Source organism: Dama dama, chromosome 20 (assembly GCF_033118175.1).
Source record: "Dama dama isolate Ldn47 chromosome 20, ASM3311817v1, whole genome shotgun sequence".
Taxonomy (NCBI): Eukaryota; Metazoa; Chordata; class Mammalia; order Artiodactyla; family Cervidae; genus Dama; species Dama dama.
Genome location: NC_083700.1, coordinates 58,231,511 through 58,250,350, shown reverse-complemented (window position 1 = coordinate 58,250,350; position 18,840 = coordinate 58,231,511). Strand labels below are relative to the sequence as shown.

At 38.1% G+C, this 18,840-nt stretch overlaps 1 protein-coding gene across 10 annotated transcripts in view; it reads right to left on the bottom strand.

Moving 5' to 3' along the window:
- Positions 1-18,840, bottom strand: part of SSX2IP (SSX family member 2 interacting protein) — a 55,068-nt gene that overhangs the window by 8,330 nt on the left and 27,898 nt on the right. For 6 of the 10 annotated variants that reach the window (XM_061121507.1, XM_061121509.1, XM_061121510.1 and 3 more), the window contains exons 4-9: positions 18,290-18,502; positions 9,076-9,186; positions 7,356-7,491; positions 4,985-5,060; positions 4,726-4,915; positions 742-892 (exon numbers count right to left, since the gene is read on the bottom strand). In XM_061121507.1, the coding sequence (XP_060977490.1) occupies positions 742-892; positions 4,726-4,915; positions 4,985-5,060; positions 7,356-7,491; positions 9,076-9,186; positions 18,290-18,502 (877 nt within the window). The remainder of the gene's footprint in view (positions 1-741; positions 893-4,725; positions 4,916-4,984; positions 5,061-7,355; positions 7,492-9,075; positions 9,187-18,289; positions 18,503-18,840) is intronic. The other 4 variants (XM_061121511.1, XM_061121513.1, XM_061121514.1 and 1 more) reach the window with 2 other exon arrangements.

Below are 18,840 nucleotides of genomic sequence, written 5' to 3'. Positions count from 1 at the left end.
GCATTTACCTAACAGATGTCTTAATTTTCTTGATTTAAAAGCATGCAAACTTGAACAAATATAAAACATTAAGGGTATACTCATCAACATAAACCTACTATGTATCTATAATGACAGGAAGCAGTTATCTAAAAATAATATATTGTTGAGTGAAAAAAGAACAGTGTAGAAAAAAACATGTAATATTCAATTTATGGTTTGTAGACATTTAAAATAAGTATTTTGCAAATGCAGAAAGGTCTAGAAAGGTATGCACAAAGCTGTTAAGTGTTACACATAGGGAACAGAGACCTGACTATTCTCTTGGGTTAGCCAAAAAGTTTATTTGGATTTTTCCATAAGATCTTATGGACAAACCTGAATGAACTTTTTGGCCAACCCAATACCTTATATACTTCCTGATATTTTGCATCAAATGTCTATTATCTTGAAAATAATTAAAAAATGAATTATTAGCAACCTATGAATATGCAAGTATCTAGGAATAATAAGAAAAGGGCTTATATTTATACATTATTATGATAATATTTCCTGATTGCCAAGATATAGTAAGAGACTCAGTTTACTTTTTTCAGCTGTCTTCTGCACTCAGAATGGATGGACATAATATGTCCTTTTTTGAGAGATTCTGAGAGCAAAGCGTATTTTTAGGCAGAATTTTGCTTTTCAAATTGCCAGGCTGAGCTAAGGACTTCCGTCTGAGCCCGTAACATCCTCCATCTGCATTCAGGTGGTACTCACCTTGGTTATCAAGTTTTTCTACGTGACTTTTCAAAATTCTCCACTGTTTCCTGATGCTGTTGGTAAGCTGCTCTCTCACAGTCTCACATGAAAGGTCCCATATACTCTCTCTACTCAGTTCCCCAGCATCCTCTTCAACATCAGAGATAACCTACAAGTAGCCAGAGATGAGAGGGAAAGACCAGTATCTTAAAAATGACTTTAGACACTTAGACAAAAATCATCAGACTGATGGTCAGAGACATGTATCAAAAAAATTTCTATGTTGTATGTGAAACATGAATGACCTAGTTCTTAACATAAATGTCTTGAGAAAAAATAATTAATACTGGAGATAGAAACTCCCCAGTTCAGGTCTCTTTAAACCTGAGTCTGAAGCCAAATACAGTTAGTGACAAAGGCATGGAGCTGTGTGAGGAAGAGTTATTCACAGCCTGTCTCATGTTGTGTGAGGTGCTTTCACATGTCCATTGGTCCTCAAATCATGTTCACATGTGAGGAAACTGAGGCTTAGAGAAGTAGACTAACTATCCCGATGTCACGCAGCTCTAATCCAACCTGCTTCCAATTTTGGCTGTTCAGACAACTGAAACTGTGAAAAAATCTCCAAAGTAAAAGCAACTATTAATCCTATTTTTCTCAAATAATTTTTAAAATGAAATTGGAAATATTTTTCTCTGTATTCTACCAGGACATTAAATCACTGGAAACTGTAGCAACCTTTACTAATATGATCAAATAGAATCAAAGCAGGAGAAAGAACACAGGGAAGCAATACTAAATGTATACATGTCATAATAACCTGTATCTACATAAAATGGTCCTAATTTGTTATTAACATTCAGGAAAGTAGATATATATACTTAACTAATTTGAACAATAAATATCTTGCTGGAGGAAAAAAGAAGAAAAGAGAAGATAAAAACAAAGAAGGGCTGGTTAGACTGTTCCCACATGCAGAGATGGCAGAAGTGAGGTAGTGATGAAGTCTGAAGAACTGTATCAATATCTGAGGTCAGCAATGGACTGACAGAGGTCAGGGTCTCCCAGGGGGCACAGATGAGGGAAAGCCCTGGGTATGGCTCACTGTGACTCTGGTTCTTGCCAATCAACACTCTGGAGCTAGCTGACAATTTTTCCAAGGAGCTACACCATTTCAAGAAATACCAGAACACTACAAATTCATTATTAAAATTAATAATTGCCACACATTAACAATTGCCAGATTGAGTGTAAAACCATTAAATGAAAATTAAAAACACACTTAGCAAAAAAAAAAAAATCACCACACTTAACTTGAATTTTGGGTATATATTTTGGCTACAATTAAGTCAGCAAAATAATAAATGAAAACTTGGATGCTAACTAGGCATTCCAAAGTTATGTTTTACTAATGAGCCAAAATCTTTCCTTACAAGTAAGGAATGGCTGAATTACTTTTAGGAGAAAGTGGACCTAGAGAAAGATCTTCTAAAAATAAGAAATACACTTAAGAGATTATTGTTTCTCCAAACTTCAGCATTTGAATTATGAAAAACTATACAGGATATTATCATTTGTATTAAATTTAATTTTTAAATAAATTTAATTTAAAAGATACTTGCTCCTTGGAAGAAAAGCAATGGCAAACCTAGACAGCGCATTAAAAAGCAGAGACATTACTTTGCCGACAAAGGTCTGTCCAGTCAAAGCCATGGTCTGGTAGTCATGTATGAATGTGAGAGTTGGACCATAAAGGAGGCCGAATGACAAAGAATTGATGCTTTTGAACTGCTCTTTGAGAAGATTCTTGAGAGTCCCTTGAAGTACAAGGAGATCAAACCAGTCAATCCTAAAGAAAATCAATCCTGAATATTCACTGGAAGGACTGATGCTGAAACTGAAGCTCCAATGCTTTGGCCACCTGATAGGAAGAACTGACTCATTAGAAAAGATCCTGATGCTGGGAAAGATTGAGGGCAAGACGAGAAGGGGAAGACAGAGGATGAGATGGTTGGATGGCATCACCGACTTGACAGACCTGAGTTTGAGCAAGCTCTGAGAGATGGTGAAGGACAGGGAAGCCCTGTATGCTGCAGTCCACGGGGTCACAAAGAGTCGGACACGACTGAGCGACAGAACAGTAACAACACTACTATCATTTCAGAAAGATCTCCTTCACTTACCACCTACTTTTGCTGACTAGAAGTTGGTTTGAGAGGCGAGGAAAGGCTGGGCCCAAAACTGAATAACTAGAGGAGTTATAGAAACGATGCCAACCCTGGCAAAGTGTTAGTGAGTTATGAACTGACCCAAAGTGATGGAAAACCTTTCAGAGAAAAGGTTAATTGAGGGAATATAAGATGTCAACATCAAGCAGATCTCAAATTGGAGAGTCTAAAAAAACATTAAGGTTCTTTAAAGAAGAAAAAAAAAGGTAGAAAATGAGCTTATCAGTAGGACTGATTTTTGATACTACAAAGTAATCCTCAGATACAGGTTAAAAAGGGGCTTCCCAGGTGGTGCTAGTGGTAACGAACCCGCCTGCCAATGCAGGAAACCTAAGAGACATGGGTTCGATCCCTGGGTCAGGAAGAGCCCCTGGAGGAAAGCATAGCAACCCACTTTAGTATTCTTGCCTAGAGAACTCCATGGACAGAGGAGCCTGGGGAGCTACAGTCCATGGGATCGCAAAGAGTGGACACAACTGAAGCAACTCAGCAAGGCTCAGCGCATGTTAAAAAACACGTCTGGTGACTTACTGGTAATTAGCACTTTCCACCAAAATCATCATTTTCACATTTTAGTTACTAATGTGAACTTGCCTAAATTCAAAGTTCTATGTAAAGAACTAAGTTTAAAAACTTTTCACCAATATGTGACTTGTTTTTTCAGACCTCTACACATTAGGCCCTTATCAAATTATTTCCCTACGCTTTCTATCTCAAAAATACCTACTAAGGGCTAATTCAAACATGACTTTCTCTGTGATGCCTTCCATAGTTGTTTTGTTTTATACACTGTACCACCCTATGTACCTGTTAATGTGTATAATAATCACTTCTCTATACACCTCTCTCTCTCAGAAAGAGCTTCTTGCAGGATGCAATGGTCTGAATGCTTGTGTTCTCTCAAAACTCATATGTTGAAATCCTAACCTCACAGCATTAACAGGTGGGTGACCTTAAGTAAGTTATTAGATCAAGAAGGTGGAGCCTTCATAAATGGGGTCCCCATGAGTTCTCTCGCCTCTTCCCACCAGATAAGGACAAAAGTTAGCAATCCAACCAGGAAAAGGGCCCTCACAGACACCCACTCTGCTGGCATCCAGATTTTACATTTCCAGCCTCCAGAACTGTGAGAAAACGTTTTGTTGTTTATAGGCCAACCAGTCTATGGGACTTTGCCTTAGCAGCCTGAACTAAGACAAAGCAAACAGTCAAAATCTTCTTAGCTTTTTCTTTCCAGGGATTAGAGCACATAATGGACATTCAATAAATGTATGGACCAAGTGATCATTTGGTTCCCAAAGTTACTAAGAGTTTCACTCTCTGAGAAGTAGAGCCTGCTGAAGTTACTGAAAACTGAAGCTACTTAAAGGACATTTGGCACAATGCTTAAAAGCAGGAGTTGTGGAGTGAGACAGCCTTGGATTCAAATTCTAATTTTGTCATATGTTGACACTGAACTGGCTTTTGTGCCTCAGTTTCCTCACCTATAAAAACAGGGACAATTACAGTACCAAAGCCATCAAATTATTGTAAGACATAAGTAAGACAATGCTTATAAAGTGCTTTTCAGGGTGCATGGCACAGATTGAGTCCCCAGAAAATCATTTCCATCATTTCCCACAGCATGTCAGGAAACTTAGAGACATTTTTTGGGGTTGTCAGAGTGACTGGGGGTAGCACAGCAGTCCAAAATATCAACAGTGACCTATCTACTGTTTTACTGGTTCTAATGAACAATCTGAAGACTGTATTAAGAGAGTAAAGAGCCACTTACAGTTCCTGTACTATCATCTGCTCTTTCTCTAGGTTTCTGCTTTTGGGGAGAAAGAAGAGAAATCATTTCCTTTTTCATTTGCTGAAGAACCTTCTTAAGTTCAGCATTTTCCATTAGGATTTGTTTCTGACGATATTCATAATCATTCAAGAGAATTTTATACATTTCATCTTCGTTCCTGAGAAAGAAACTGTCAGTATGAAAATGCAGTAGAGAAAGGGAAGTCTGGTGAAATGTGTCAGTTTTAATCGTGCTTTACCTGGCTTCAGTTTTACCCGTCCTCCAGGAGCCTCTTTTCCCATCAGCTCTCCCCACGTAATTTAAAACTTCCATAGCTACAAACATGAACACAAAGAACAAAACCAATTCTTACATTACATGTTTAAGTGTTTAAAACCCTCACACTCTATATGTATGAGGGACATAAGTTAACCTGGTATACAGATTAGGATTTGGGCTCAAACAGCCCAGATTTTAAGTTTCAATTCCATCACTCATAAACATCTTGGCAAGTTACTTAACTGCTAAGCCTGTTTCTTCATCAATGGGGTAGTAATAATGAAAGCATCTAAGAGCTGTTGTGAAGACTGAAAGAAACGTTAAAGTACTTAACATAGTAAGTACTTACTAAGTGTTAATTTAATTATCATTATTAAATTTTATCATCAGGGTTGACACACTATGGCCTGTAGGCAACTGCCTGATTTAATTAAATTTTTATTAGAACATAGCCTCACCATTTGTTTATATATCTTCTATAGCTACTTTTGCACTATAAGGGCAGAGTGACAAAAGACCATAGAACCCACAAACATCAAAATATTGATTATGGGGACCTCGACAGAAAAGGTCTGCCATGCCCTGTATCTTGACCACCACTGACATCGTCATCAAAGGAGTCAAGGTTCCTAACAGTATTAATGTGTCTTCTGCCCCAAGTGGAGATGAAAGCAGTTGACATAAAAAGGAATGAGATGAGAATAAGTATTGTAATTTTAAAGCTGATTAAAAAATCATTACAGAATGGTCACTTCCAGTTGGGTTTGGAACAGGAAAAGAACTAGATACCCATAATAAAATGGCTCTGCTACAGAGTTAAATACTTAATAAACTTTTCTAAGTGTTACATTTTATACTTCTAGTATTTCATCCTGCTCTTTGTTATTTCTCTCATGAATGAATAAGAGGTTAACCAATCTTAAAAAGCAATAAGTGTTCAAATTGAGTTTAAGATTTATCATCTCAGAATATGTAGGTTTCTAACCTTGTATTAATTGCTACTTATTACTTTCATTTTTCAATTAATCTTAAACTGAAATGTTCAAATGACTGTAACAGTGCTCCTATACCGCATGAGAGAGACCCAGTCCACGCTGAGCCGCTCGCTGCTAACAGGCCTGGCCACCGCGTGACGGCCGGAGACATCTGCTCCTCAGCTGTCGTGTGCGAGTCCAAGTTCAGAATAACAGATAATGTGGGTTAGGTGACGGTGTACAGTCCACTTGGAAACCACTCTTCAATAAATCAATGCACACATTTCCTGTACCCTGAATCTTGGCAGGCCTGCATAACTTTATCTGTGTAGCTCTACTTTTGTGTCTCCGTAGTTCTATTTTTCTGAAGCATAGTTTATTTACAATGCTGTGCTAATTTCTGCTGTATAGCTAAGTGACTCAGTTACACATACATATACGTTCTTTTTTATATTCTTTCCCACTGTGGTTTACCCCAGGAGACTGCATACAGTTCCCTGTGCTATAAGTAGGATCTTCTTGTTTACTCATTCTAAATAGTTTGCATCTAGTAACCCCACACTTCCACTCCATCCCTCTCCTTCCCACCCTTCCCCCTGGCAACCAGAAGTCTGTTTTCTATGTCTGTGAGCCTGTTTCTGTTTTACAGATAGGTTCATTTATCCCATATTTTAGATTCCACATATAAGTGATATCATATGGTATTTGTCTTCCTCTTTCTGACTTACTTCACTTAGAATGATAATCTTTTGTATCCATGTTGCTGCAAATGGCATTCTTTTTATGGCTGAGTAGTGCAGTTCTATTTTTTAATCTACACTATTTACCTCAAAGCATGCATAAACTTAGATGAAGTAAGTGGTAAATTAAAGTTTCAAAAGAATAACAGAAAAAAGTATATTTTAGCAAATTTTAACTTTCACTGTCAAACTGTACTTCAAAGATGCACAGCTAAATTAATTGAAAAGAACTCCAAGTGACATGAATTTGGCCTGATGAACAATTTTATGAAGTTAACTAAAAAATCACGCTTTCGAGACTCAGGAATTGATCCTAATCTTAATATCACAGTTCTTTGCTATGAAAGATTAGTCTGTCCTCTGGCTTAGCTCTCTTCTGTGGATTAATCCTACATCTGTCATGTTAAAAAAAAATATCTGCAATTCTTATATGCAACTAAAGTAGCAAAGCAAAATCACTATTTTTCAAGTAACCAGTTGTCTCAATTTCTAGTTCATATAGATATATACCATCTACAACCAGTTGTATAAAGAATGAAAATGACACTTCATGAATTACTGAGCTCAATCCCTCTACATTGCTTAGCGTAATACTAATTTATTTCCCTTTGTTTTATCTTAGCCAGCTACTTTTTACCAATTTTTTTATCCTTCTTGTTCATAACAAGTTGATGTAAACGTTCCTTTAGTTTGTTATATTCACGCTCTTTTCTCTTCATATCATGATTATATTGAGTAGCTCGACTTGCAATGATATTTTGTAATTTCTGCACCTAAAAAAAAAAAACGCATTTTCTATTAAATGAGTCCCTTTTGGATTGGTAAACTCAGTTAAAATTTACAAATTCAAAAGAGAGAAGTCATACTACAATTCGGCTCCTCATAGAATAGTTTAAAAATTATAGGATTATATTTCCTTCTCTATAACCAGTGAAAACCACTCTTTAAAACATCATTAAATAAAGCACATAAAATGTTTATTTTTCAATTCTGAAATTTCCAGAGCTTCTAACTCTCTAAATTATCTTCTACACCTTTCATCCTAGATACATAGATTCTGATCACTTAGAAACCACAAACTCTTATGGAAATATTAATGTGATTAAAACTTCATTTGAAATTAGATCATTTGTAAGGACTTCCTTTTACCAGGACTTGAATCATTTTATTCCCTCTCAATCTGTGACAAGCCCAATTAGTCGTGGCATGTGGCAGCAGATAAACAGGTTTGTTTTTCTCTGATCAAAAACAGTTCTCAAATTAGAGTAAGACAAACAGCAGACAGAATCTGGTTCAGACATTTGCTAAGTACATATTATATGCCAACCACTACTGGTCAATGTTTGTATCTGCTACAACTTCTTAGGCAGCCCTGGATGGGAAGTAAGTTCTATACAGACATTCTTTATCTCTGCTAGAGATGATCACGTTTAACTTAGTCCTTACTAAAGAAGAACGATAGTCAAACCATTTCAAGTATAGTCAACAGATTAAGCCAAAATTTTCCGTGAAATAACTCAAGGAAAAGTACACATAACCTTGTGGTTTAGGTAAGATACTTCATTACCCACTTACTAAATATACTACTACATAATCAAACATGGCAAAACAAACCTGTCTAAATCGCTATAAGGTTCTTCAAGAAATATGTTCCCTTAAAAGTCTAATTATCATCAAAGCAACATATACAACACTGAAAATGTTCTGCTTTTACAGTGATCATGTGGTCAGAAATCAAACCTCAGAGCAATAAAAAACCTAGTGATTTCTTCTTATATAAATTCAAAGATAATTTCAAAAGCATTATTAGCTCTATAGGTCCAAATACCAAGTAATCAATAAAGCAAAAATGAGATTAGAATTATAATGTCTTCAGCCTAGAAATGAGATTTTTTATGTGAATTGCTTTTTTCAAACAGTAACTCGTGTGTTCATTTAGTCAAGTAATTGTCTCATTAGATGGACAATGTCAATATTTCAGAAAGTTCAGGAAGAAGCATTCAAGATACAAGTAAAGGTATGACAGAGAATAAAAGATCTGCATTTAAAGCACCCTTGTGTCTGACAAAAAGTGACTGTGCGTGTTGAGTCCAGGATGGATGGTATAGAACCCTGGATGTCACAAGCTGTGCACTGACATCCTAAGCCAGATAAACCCCGAGGGGAGAGGGAGCTAAGAAGGTTCCTGACCTCTCAGTTGGGCAACACTATATACACAGAGGTCTGCCATGCCAGTCTGACACAGGATGAATAAACGGTTCTTTCTTGTTATAAAGTTAAGTGACCATTACAGTCACTTCAAATTACAAACAACAAAAAATTCACGTAAACTTTATCTGCAACAACTGACAACTCACCTCATCTTTCTCATTTTTCAGTAGCTGATGCAAATTCCTATTCTTGCATTGTAATTGTCTGTCTCTTTCCTGAAGACCAATCATTTCTCTCCTGGAGGTTTCCAGTTGTTCCTAAAACATTAGTATGCAATTTTGACTAAAATTAGCATTGGATTCAGAGCAACTGAATCCTTAAAAGATTAGTAAAAACAAGTTACATGCACTAGGATTTGTTACCTAAAACTGAAGTTTAGCAGCACACAAAATATTTAAAACAATTATTATAAAGCTTGATACTATAGTTACAAATTTTAAATTTGGATAGCAAATTTTACTTAATTTAAATACCAATTTTAATATATATGCAAAAGACCTTCAAAGTGGATCCTTCAAAAGATCCTTCACCTATTCCAGTGATATTGCCACTGAACATTTTCATAATTTCTTTTTAATACTTTTAACACTTCTACGGCACACTCTTAAGAAAGATCCAGAAATGATTTGGAGCTAAGTCTGAAGACAGGTGACTAAGCAAAGTAAAACACTCCAGGTCAGAAAAGGTGGGACTGCAGCATACCAGTCCTGCCTTGCAAATGGTAAACTCTCTCAAAACCTTTCCCCAAAGGCAATGGCAGCATTGCCAGAATCAATATGGGATTAAAATGTGTGTCTGTTAGTTGCACAGTCATGTCTGACTCTGTGACCCTGTGGACTGTAGCCTGCCAGGCTCCTCCATCCATGGGATTTTCCAGGCAAGAATACTGAAGTGGGTTGCCATCTCCTTCTCCAGGGGATCGTCTCGACCCAGGGATCGAAACCGGGCCTCCCGCATTGCAGGGGGATGGATTCTTTACTGTCTGAGCCACCAGTGAAGCCCTGGGATTAAGATGTTCACTTTCAATTCATTTCACACATTTCCAGAGGAACCGTGCCAAAGTCTGTATGAAGCTGCTGGAATATTTTTAAATCCTCTCATCTTTATAAAATATAAAAGGCACTCAAGTGATGTCACAACTAACCACAAACAACTTGCATGATCTCTGTAACAATGGACCTCAAGAAAAATTTAGGAATATAAATTAGATAGCTACAAGGCTGCCAAAATTTCCTATCATACTTAAAACTTCCTATTACGCCAGATCATCTGGCACTGGGCCAGCTGACATGTCCCACACACATCAAATCAGATTCTCTCAGAGTCATCCCCACTTTACATGAACTCACCATGTTCTCTGCAAATCTATTTCTTACCCCAGTGAATCATACCACCATCATCAGTAAATTCAAATCAGAGACCTGAACAGTATCTTTAATTCATGACTCTCTTTTCCCCAAATTCAATTTTTCATAAAATTCTACTCATTCTACTTCTTGAGTTTTCCTCATATCTCACTCTCACTCTCTTCACTGGCACTTCCTCAGTTCAAGCCCCAACCCCCCCGGGACTGAGCAATTGCTAAGAACTGCTAAGAGATGACCTTTTCACCAGGCTTTCTGAGCCCTTTTCCTCCATTCCTCTATCGTCTACACCCCCTTCTCTAATCTCTTCAACCAACTGCCAGATGGATAGTCACATGAGGCCTTGTGTTTACACTCCTTGGTGCCTCCAGGTTTCTGCACAATGCCTTTCATACCTGGAGACGGAGTCCCAGCCTCATATCTTATTATTCTTCATCATATATCACATAGATCAGCCTCTACCAAGCTATTTGATGTTCCCTGAAAGGAAAATGCTCTTATCTCCATGCTTGTATATGGGTCATACACTCTGCCTAGAATGGCTTTCCCAACACTAGTGAATTCTTTTTTATTAATTTATTTCTTTTAATTGGAGGCTAGTTACTTTACAATATTGTAGTGGGTTTTACCATACAATGACATGAATCAGCTATGGGTGTACCTGTGTTCCCCAACCTGAATTCCCCTCCCACCTCCCTCCCCATCCCATCCCTCAGGGTCATCCCAGTGCACCAGCCCTGAGCACCCTGTCTCATGTGTCAAACCTGGACTGGCGATCTATTTCACGCATGGAAATATAGATGTTTCAATGCCAGTATCTCAAATCATCCCACCCTCACCTTCTCCCAGAGAGTCCAAAAGTCTGTTCTTTACATCTGTGTCTCTTTTGCTGTCTCACATATAGGGTCATTGTTACCATTTTTCTAAATTTCATATATATACAGTATTGGTGTTTTTCTTTCTGACTTATTCACTCTGTATAATAGGCTCCAGTTTCATCCACCTCATTAGAACTGATTCAAATGCATTCTTTTTAATAGCTGAGTAATAGTCCATTGTGTATATGTACCACAGCTTTCTTAACCATTCATCTGCCAATGGACATTTAGGTTGCTTCCATGTCCTAGCTATTGTAATATAGTGCTGTGATGAACATTGGGATACACGTGTCTCTTTCAATTCATGTTTCCTCAGTGTGTATGCCTAGCAGTGGGATTGCTGGGTTGTATGGCAGTTCTATTTCCAGTTTTTTAAGAAATCTCCACACTGTTTTTCATAGTGGCTGTACTAGTTTGCATTCCCACCAACAGTATAAGAGGGTTCCCTTTTCTCCGCACCCTCTCCAGCATTTATTGTTTGTAGACTTATTGATAGCAGCCATTCTGACCAGCATGAGAGGGTACCTCGTTGTCATTTTGATTTGCATTTCTCTGATAATGAGTGATGTTGAGCATCTTTTCAAGTGTTTATTAGCCATCTGTATGTCTTCTTTGGAGAAATGTCTGTTTAGTTCTTTGGCCCATTTTTTGACTGGGTCATTTATTTTTCTGGAATTGAGCTGCAGGAGTTGCTTGTATATTTTTGAGATTAAATCTTTGTCAGTTGCTTCATTTGCTATTATTTTCTCCCATTCTGAAGGCTGTCTTTTCACCTTGCTTATAGTTCCCTTCGTTGTGCAAAAGCTTTTAAGTTTAATTAGGTCCCATTTATTTATTTTTGCTTTTATTTCCATTACTCTCAGAGGTGGGTCATAGAGGATCCTGCTATGATTTAAGTCAGAGTGTTGTGCCTATGTTTTCCTCTAGGAGTTTTATAGTTTCTGGTCTTACATTTAGATCTTTTATGCATTTTGAGTTTATTTTTGTGTACGGTGTTAGAAAGTGTTCTAGTTTCATTCTTTGACAGGTGGTTGACCAGTTTTCCCAGCACCATGTTAAAAGAGATTGTCTTTTCTCTATTGTATATTGGAGAAGGCAATGCAACCCACTCTAGTACTCTTGCCCGGAATATCCCATGGATGGCGGAGCCTGGTAGGCTACAGTCCATGGGGTGGCAAAGAGTTGGACACGACTGAGCGACTTCACTTTCACTTTTCACTTTCACGCACTGGAGATGGAAATGGTAACCCACTGCAGTGTTTTTGCCTGGAGAATCACAGGGATGGCGGGGCCTGGTGGGCTGCCGTCTATGGGGTCACACAGAGTCGGACATGACTAAAGCAACTTGGCGGCAGCAGCAGCTATTCTATATTCCTGCCTCCTTTGTCAAAGATAAGGTGTCTATAGGTGCATAGATTTATCTCTGGGCTTTCTATTTTGTTCCATTGATATATACTTCTGTCTTTATGCCAGTACCATACTGTCTTAATGACTGTAGCTGTACAGTCTGAAGCCAGGTAGGTTGATTCCTCCAGTTCCAGTCTTCTTTCTCAAGAGTGCTTTGGCTATTCGAGGTGTTTTTGTATTTCCATACAAATTATGAAATTATTTGTTCTAGTTCTCTGAAAACTACTGCTGGTAGCCTGATAGGGACTGCACTGAATCTATAGATTGCTTTGGGTAGTATACTCATTTTCACTATATTGAATGTTCCAATCCATGAACATGGTGTATTTCTCCATCTATTTATGTCATCTTTGATTTCTTTTATCAGTGTTTTATAGTTTTCTATATATAGGTCTTTTGTCTCTTTAGGTAGATTTATTCCTAAGTATTTTATTCTTTTCATTGCAATGGTGAACGGAATTGTTTCCTTAATTTCTGTTTTCTCATTGTTTGTCTATAGGAATGCAAGAGATTTCTGTGTGTTAATTTTATATCCTGCAACTTTACTATATTCACTGATTACCTCTGGTAATTTTCTGGTGTTGTCTTTAGGGTTTTCTATGTAGAGGATCATGTCATCTGCAAACAGTGAGTTTTACTTCTTCTTTTCCAATCTGGATTCCTTTTATTTCTTTTCCTTCTCTGATTGCTGTGGCTAATACTTCCAAAACTATGTTGAATAGTAGTGATGAGAATGGGCACACTTGTCTTGTTCCTGACTTTAGGGGAAATGTTCTCAACTTTTCACCACTGAGGATAATGTTTGCTATGGGTTTATCATATATGGCTATTATTATATTGAGGTATGTTCCTTCTATTTCTGCTTTCTGGAGGGTTTTTATCATGAACGGATGTTGAGTTTTGTCAAAGGCTTTCTCTGCATCTATTGAGATAATCATATGGTTTTTATCTTTCAATTTGTTAATGTGGTGTAACACATTGATTGATTTGCAAATACTGAAGAATCCTTGCATCCCTGGGGTAAAGCCCACTTGGTCGCGATGTATGATCTTTTTAATATGTTGTTGAATTCTGTTTGCTAGAATTTTGTTGAGGATTTTTGCATCTATGTTCATCAGTAACATTGGCCTGTAATTTTCTTTTTTTGTGGCATCTTTGTCTGGTTTTGGTCTTAGGGTGATGGTGGCCTCATAGAATGAGTTTGGCAGTTTACCTACCTCTGCAATTTTCTGGAAGAGTTTGAGTAGGATAGGTGTTAGCTCTTCTCTAAATTTTTGGCAGAATTCATCTGTGAAGCCATCTGATCCTGGGCTTTTGTTTGTTGGAAGATTTTTTTATTACAGTTTCAATTTCCATTCTTGTGATGGGTCCATTAAGATTTTCTATTTCTTCCTGGTTCAGTTTTGGAAGGTTATACTTTTCTAAGAATTTGTCTATTTCTTCCAAGTTGTCCATTTTATTGTCATATAGTTGCTGAGAGTAGTCTCTTACGAGCCTTTGTATTTCTGAGTTATCTCTTGTGATTTCTCCATTTTCATTTATAATTCTGTTGATGTGATTCTTCTCCCTTTTTTTCTTGATGAGTTTGGCTAATGTTTTTGTCTATATTATTTATCTTCTCAAAGAACCAGCTTTTAGTTGTGCTGATTTTTGCTATAGTTTCCTTTGTTTCTTTTTCATTTATTTCTGCCCTAATGTCTTATGATTTCTTTCCTTCTAACCCTGGGGTTCTTCATTTCTTCCTTTTCTAGTTGCGTTAGGTGTAAAGTTGGGTTATTTATTCAATTTTTCTCTTGTTCCTTGAGGTAAGCTACATAGAGTTACACAGAGAAGAGAAGAGGGAGGAGGAAGATAGAGGTGATCAGGAGGAGAAGAGGGGGAGTCAAAAGCGGAGAGAGCAATCTAGTCAGTAATCAGTTCCTTAAGTGTTCCCCACAGGCCAGAACACCCAGAGAGATCCACAGAATTAAGTAGAGTAGAGAAGGGGCAGGGAGGAGATAGAGGTGACCTGGGGGAGAAAAGGGAGAGTCAAAAGGGGAGAGAGCAATCAAGCCAGTAATCAAACCCCTAAGTAAAAATGGGTACTGAAGATTAAAATTCTTAAAGGTACAAAACTGATAATACCAAAAAGCAAAGATTAAAAATCTAGAGTAGATGTTAGACTCTCAAAAATACAATATTAAAAATACAAAACAAAATCAATCACAAAAATTATAAAAAATATATATATATATATGAAATTTGCTTTAAAAATAGGGTCTTTTTTTTGCAGGGTAATAGTAGGTTATAAAAATGAAAATTAAAGAAATTAAAACAATTTTTTTTTAATTTTAAAAATAGTAAAAATATATCTAGGAATTTCTCTGGAGCTCTTCAGGGCAGTGTGGGGTCAGTTCAGTTTCAGATAATTCTTCGTTCCAGCTTATACTTCTTAAGGTCTATAGGTCCCTTCCAAGCTTCTTAGTCAATGCTAACTACAGGGTTTTAATCTGTTGCACCTGTCAATTCCAGAGAGGTCCCCACTTCTTTATTTTGGTTTCCTCTGTTTGCAAGTCTCTTCAGTGTCTAATTTCCACCCTGACACAAGGGTGCGAAGGTGGTCACTTATTTGGGCTCAGTTTGCTGTGGGGAGGGAGAACACTGCAAACAAATATCATTGGCATGCGTGGGGAGTGTTCACAGTGTATGGACCACAGTGGGTTTGCCCCAGCTCACAGCGCCGTGTGCTTTCCCGGTCTACACTGCTCAGGCTCCAGGTTGCTCTGCAGCGGAACTGTCCAAACCGGGCCCTGCATTTCCTGCACTTCTCAGGTATAAGCTGCTCAGGTTCAGGTTCTCAGGTACCCCACAAAGTCACAGACTCGGTTGGGCATGCGTTTTGTGCCCTTCCCAGGTCGAGCAGCTCAGGTGACCAGGTGCTTGGTGAGTGCACTGTCCCAGGTGGGCTGTGTGTTTTAATCACCTCCCTGGTCCCAGCCGCTTGGTTTCCTGGTTACGCCACGAGAGCGCTGTCTCAGGTGTGCCGTGTGTCTCCTCTGAGGAGCTGATCTGGCTGCGACCCTCCTGGCAGATGTCAACCATCTAGAATCCCAGGAAGACTTGGGTTAGCAACCGGGAGCCTGCTCACAGTTTGGGGGAGGATGCTGGTCTCTGGGGCCAAAATTGCCCCTTGCCTTCTGACTCTGGCTGTCACCAGCCTGCCTCTCTGCCTCTGGTAGGGGGACTGGCTGATCTGCAGCTGGCTAGCTCTCCTTTGGTATTTGCTCAATCTTTTGTTATGTGAGCAGGCCAAGCTGCACCTTAGGTTAGAGTTTTTCACAGTCAAGTTTTGTTTTCCTCTTTCTGGCTATCCCACAGTTTGGGTTGGTATCTCACATTAGGTCCCTTACATAAGCATGCAACCCATGCCTCCCTGTCCAGCCCATGCTCGCTGGTGGCCGACACGAGCGTCTGGGCTAGTTCTCTGCTGGGAGTTGTGGTTAGGTGCATATTCTGGGATTTTTTTTTTCCTTCCCCTCCCAGTTATGTTGCCCTCTGAGATTCCAAAACTCCCCACAGACCCGCCAGTGAGAGGGTTTCCTGCTGTTTGAAAACTTCTCCTTCTTCACGACTCCCTCCCCAGGTCAGGTCTCCATCCCTAACTCTTTGGTCTCTCTTTTTGTCTTTTATATTTTGCCCTACCTCCTTTCGAAGAGAATGGGCTGCCTTTCTGGGTGCCTGGTGTCCTCCGCCAGCGTTCAGAAGTTGTTTTGTGCAAGTTGCTTAGCATTCAAATCGTCTTTGGATGAATTTGTGAGGAAGAGAGTGGTCTCCCCATCCTATTCCTCTGCCATCTTAGGACCGCCTCCACTAGTGAATTTTTATTCATTCCTCAAATCTCAGATCAAGTGTTACTTCTCTCTGTAGCATTCCTTACCTCCCACACCAAGAATGAGTGGAGCTAATAATTACAGATCAACCTGTCCCTTTACAATGGATTATAATCTCTCTGCAAACAGGGACTGGGTTCTACTCATATTTGAAACCCAGTGACTACCACAAAAATACTCCATAAATACTGCTCAACAAATTGAGTGAGTAATGGTTAGATCTAGAAACTTTTCTAGGATAGATCAGCATCTTCTCCCCTTGTGCACACATTTCTGTCCAGAGCTAATCCAAAATACCTGATTTTGGCCCAGGTCAAATCCCAAATTAGAAGATCTCTTGGGAAACACTCTATGCTTTGGGTCATCCCAATGAATGATCATTTCTTAGAGGAAAGGTTCAATAGTCCCAAATTATCAATATTACTATATAATTCAGTTCAGTTCAGAACTATGTAATTACTCACTAGCTATTTACAAGACAGTGAACCAAAGGTGCCCAGAAAAAGTTTTAATGCAGAATAACTCCCTTCTAGGACTTAAAACTTTGGGTCTATCTGATTCATAAGATCTTCCCTAAGTTTCTCTGATTAAAACTAAAATCCACAGCCTTTTAATAAGGTTGGAGGGTATCAACTATCCCCTCTATCACAGTTCCCCAATCAGCCACGGCATACAGAATGTACAAAAACCTAATATTATTATAACAGAGAAAATATACTGTTACATATGTATATGAGCTAAGACAACAACATACAATAGTATTTGGCACTGACAGGCTGGTATGGGCAAGGGCTGCTGAGAAGCTAAAATGCTTCCCTATTATATATACTTTACATTATATACTAGAGATTCTATTATTTTCCAATAGAGCTTAGAGATTCAAAATGCTGAGCAGGTTGTTGTTATCTGTTTTTGGAGTGGGGCAGGAGAAGATACAGAAGAAAAATAAGTAGAGACATAAACCAACAGGTGAAAAACTAAACAAAAGATGATTTTCCGATAATATGCAGATTCAAAGGCTTTTACTTTCACAAAAAAGGAAACCCATTTTAGAACAGTATCTTTAAAAAACTTTTGCCTTGAATTGACATTTCCTCCTTTATAATATACAATCATAAGTCCCTACCAGACTATGATTTGAATACCTTCTTTCCTCTCAATAAATGAGAAATTCATTTTTTAAATAAATGAATAACACATTAAAAAAAAAAAAAAGGGAATATATCTGCTCCTTTAGAAGGAAAGAATGAAAACAAAGTGGAGCCAGCAACAGGTGTCCTATAGCTCAAGGCAGCAGGTCAGTGTGAAACACATTTCTTTTGTTCTGAGAAATAAGCAGGTTTCTGAAAGCATTCTTCTCTGGTCCTCTCCAGAGTCCCAGGAACTTCTAAGACTTAGTAGTTATCTGGTCTGCTTTCATTACTGAGCTTTAGCAACTGTGGCATAAATCACCTCAAGAATGTTATTCTTGAAATAAACTGATGCAGTATCTCACAGACAGATTATTTTAAATTAAGCATCTACTTTATTAAGCAAGACTGGATAGGGTGGGGGAGGTCCTCATTTTATTTTCCTCAGATGTAAGTATTTCCTGATCTAAACTTTCCAAAGATTCAGCAAGACACCAAACAGTTCATAAAATCATCACCTTCAACATGGATATCAGGAAGCAGCACAGTTGATTTGTACAAACTATGCTCACTTTCACTCAACAATTTAAAAAAATCCTAAAACTTAAAAAAAAAAAAACACGAAAATTTGTTTGATAAAGTCCAATGAAAATTTATAGTATCAAACTATATAACAATGGCATTGAAATACATACTGAAATGTAATTTCTACCTTAAGTTTTGCATAGCAGTTCTGTAGATGGTCCATATCGCTTCCCAGTTTCAGATTCTGTGTTTCCACATTTTCCTGAGCTAGAAGGTTCTTCCGCTGAAGTACAAGTAGCTCATTCATGCAATTTAAAACAGCAACTATATTTAATTCTCTCTTTGTCTCTTTACCTTTGGAGTCTTCATATAATGAAGGAAAACCGAAAGTAGTCAATTCCTAGTAGGAGAAAATGTTTTCCTAAAAGTTGGTTACTGACAACTTAGTAAACAAAAGACAGAAATCTCTTCTGAGAAAGAAAACTATCCTGAGATACTTAAGAGAGTAGTACCTATGCCAAAGGACAAAGAATTAAGAGACCTGGGCTCTTTCAGCCTCTGCTCTACAATTACCTGTGATCTGGAGTAGGCACTTAGGTTTCTACATGTAAAATAAGGGTAAGACTCCCCCTGGCGGAGCTCCTGGAGTGATGAGGAAGCCAACTGGCTCCAGACAAAAGCATTCAGCTGGTATCTAGACTAGATGGTCACCAAGGTTCTCTACAAATCTAATATACG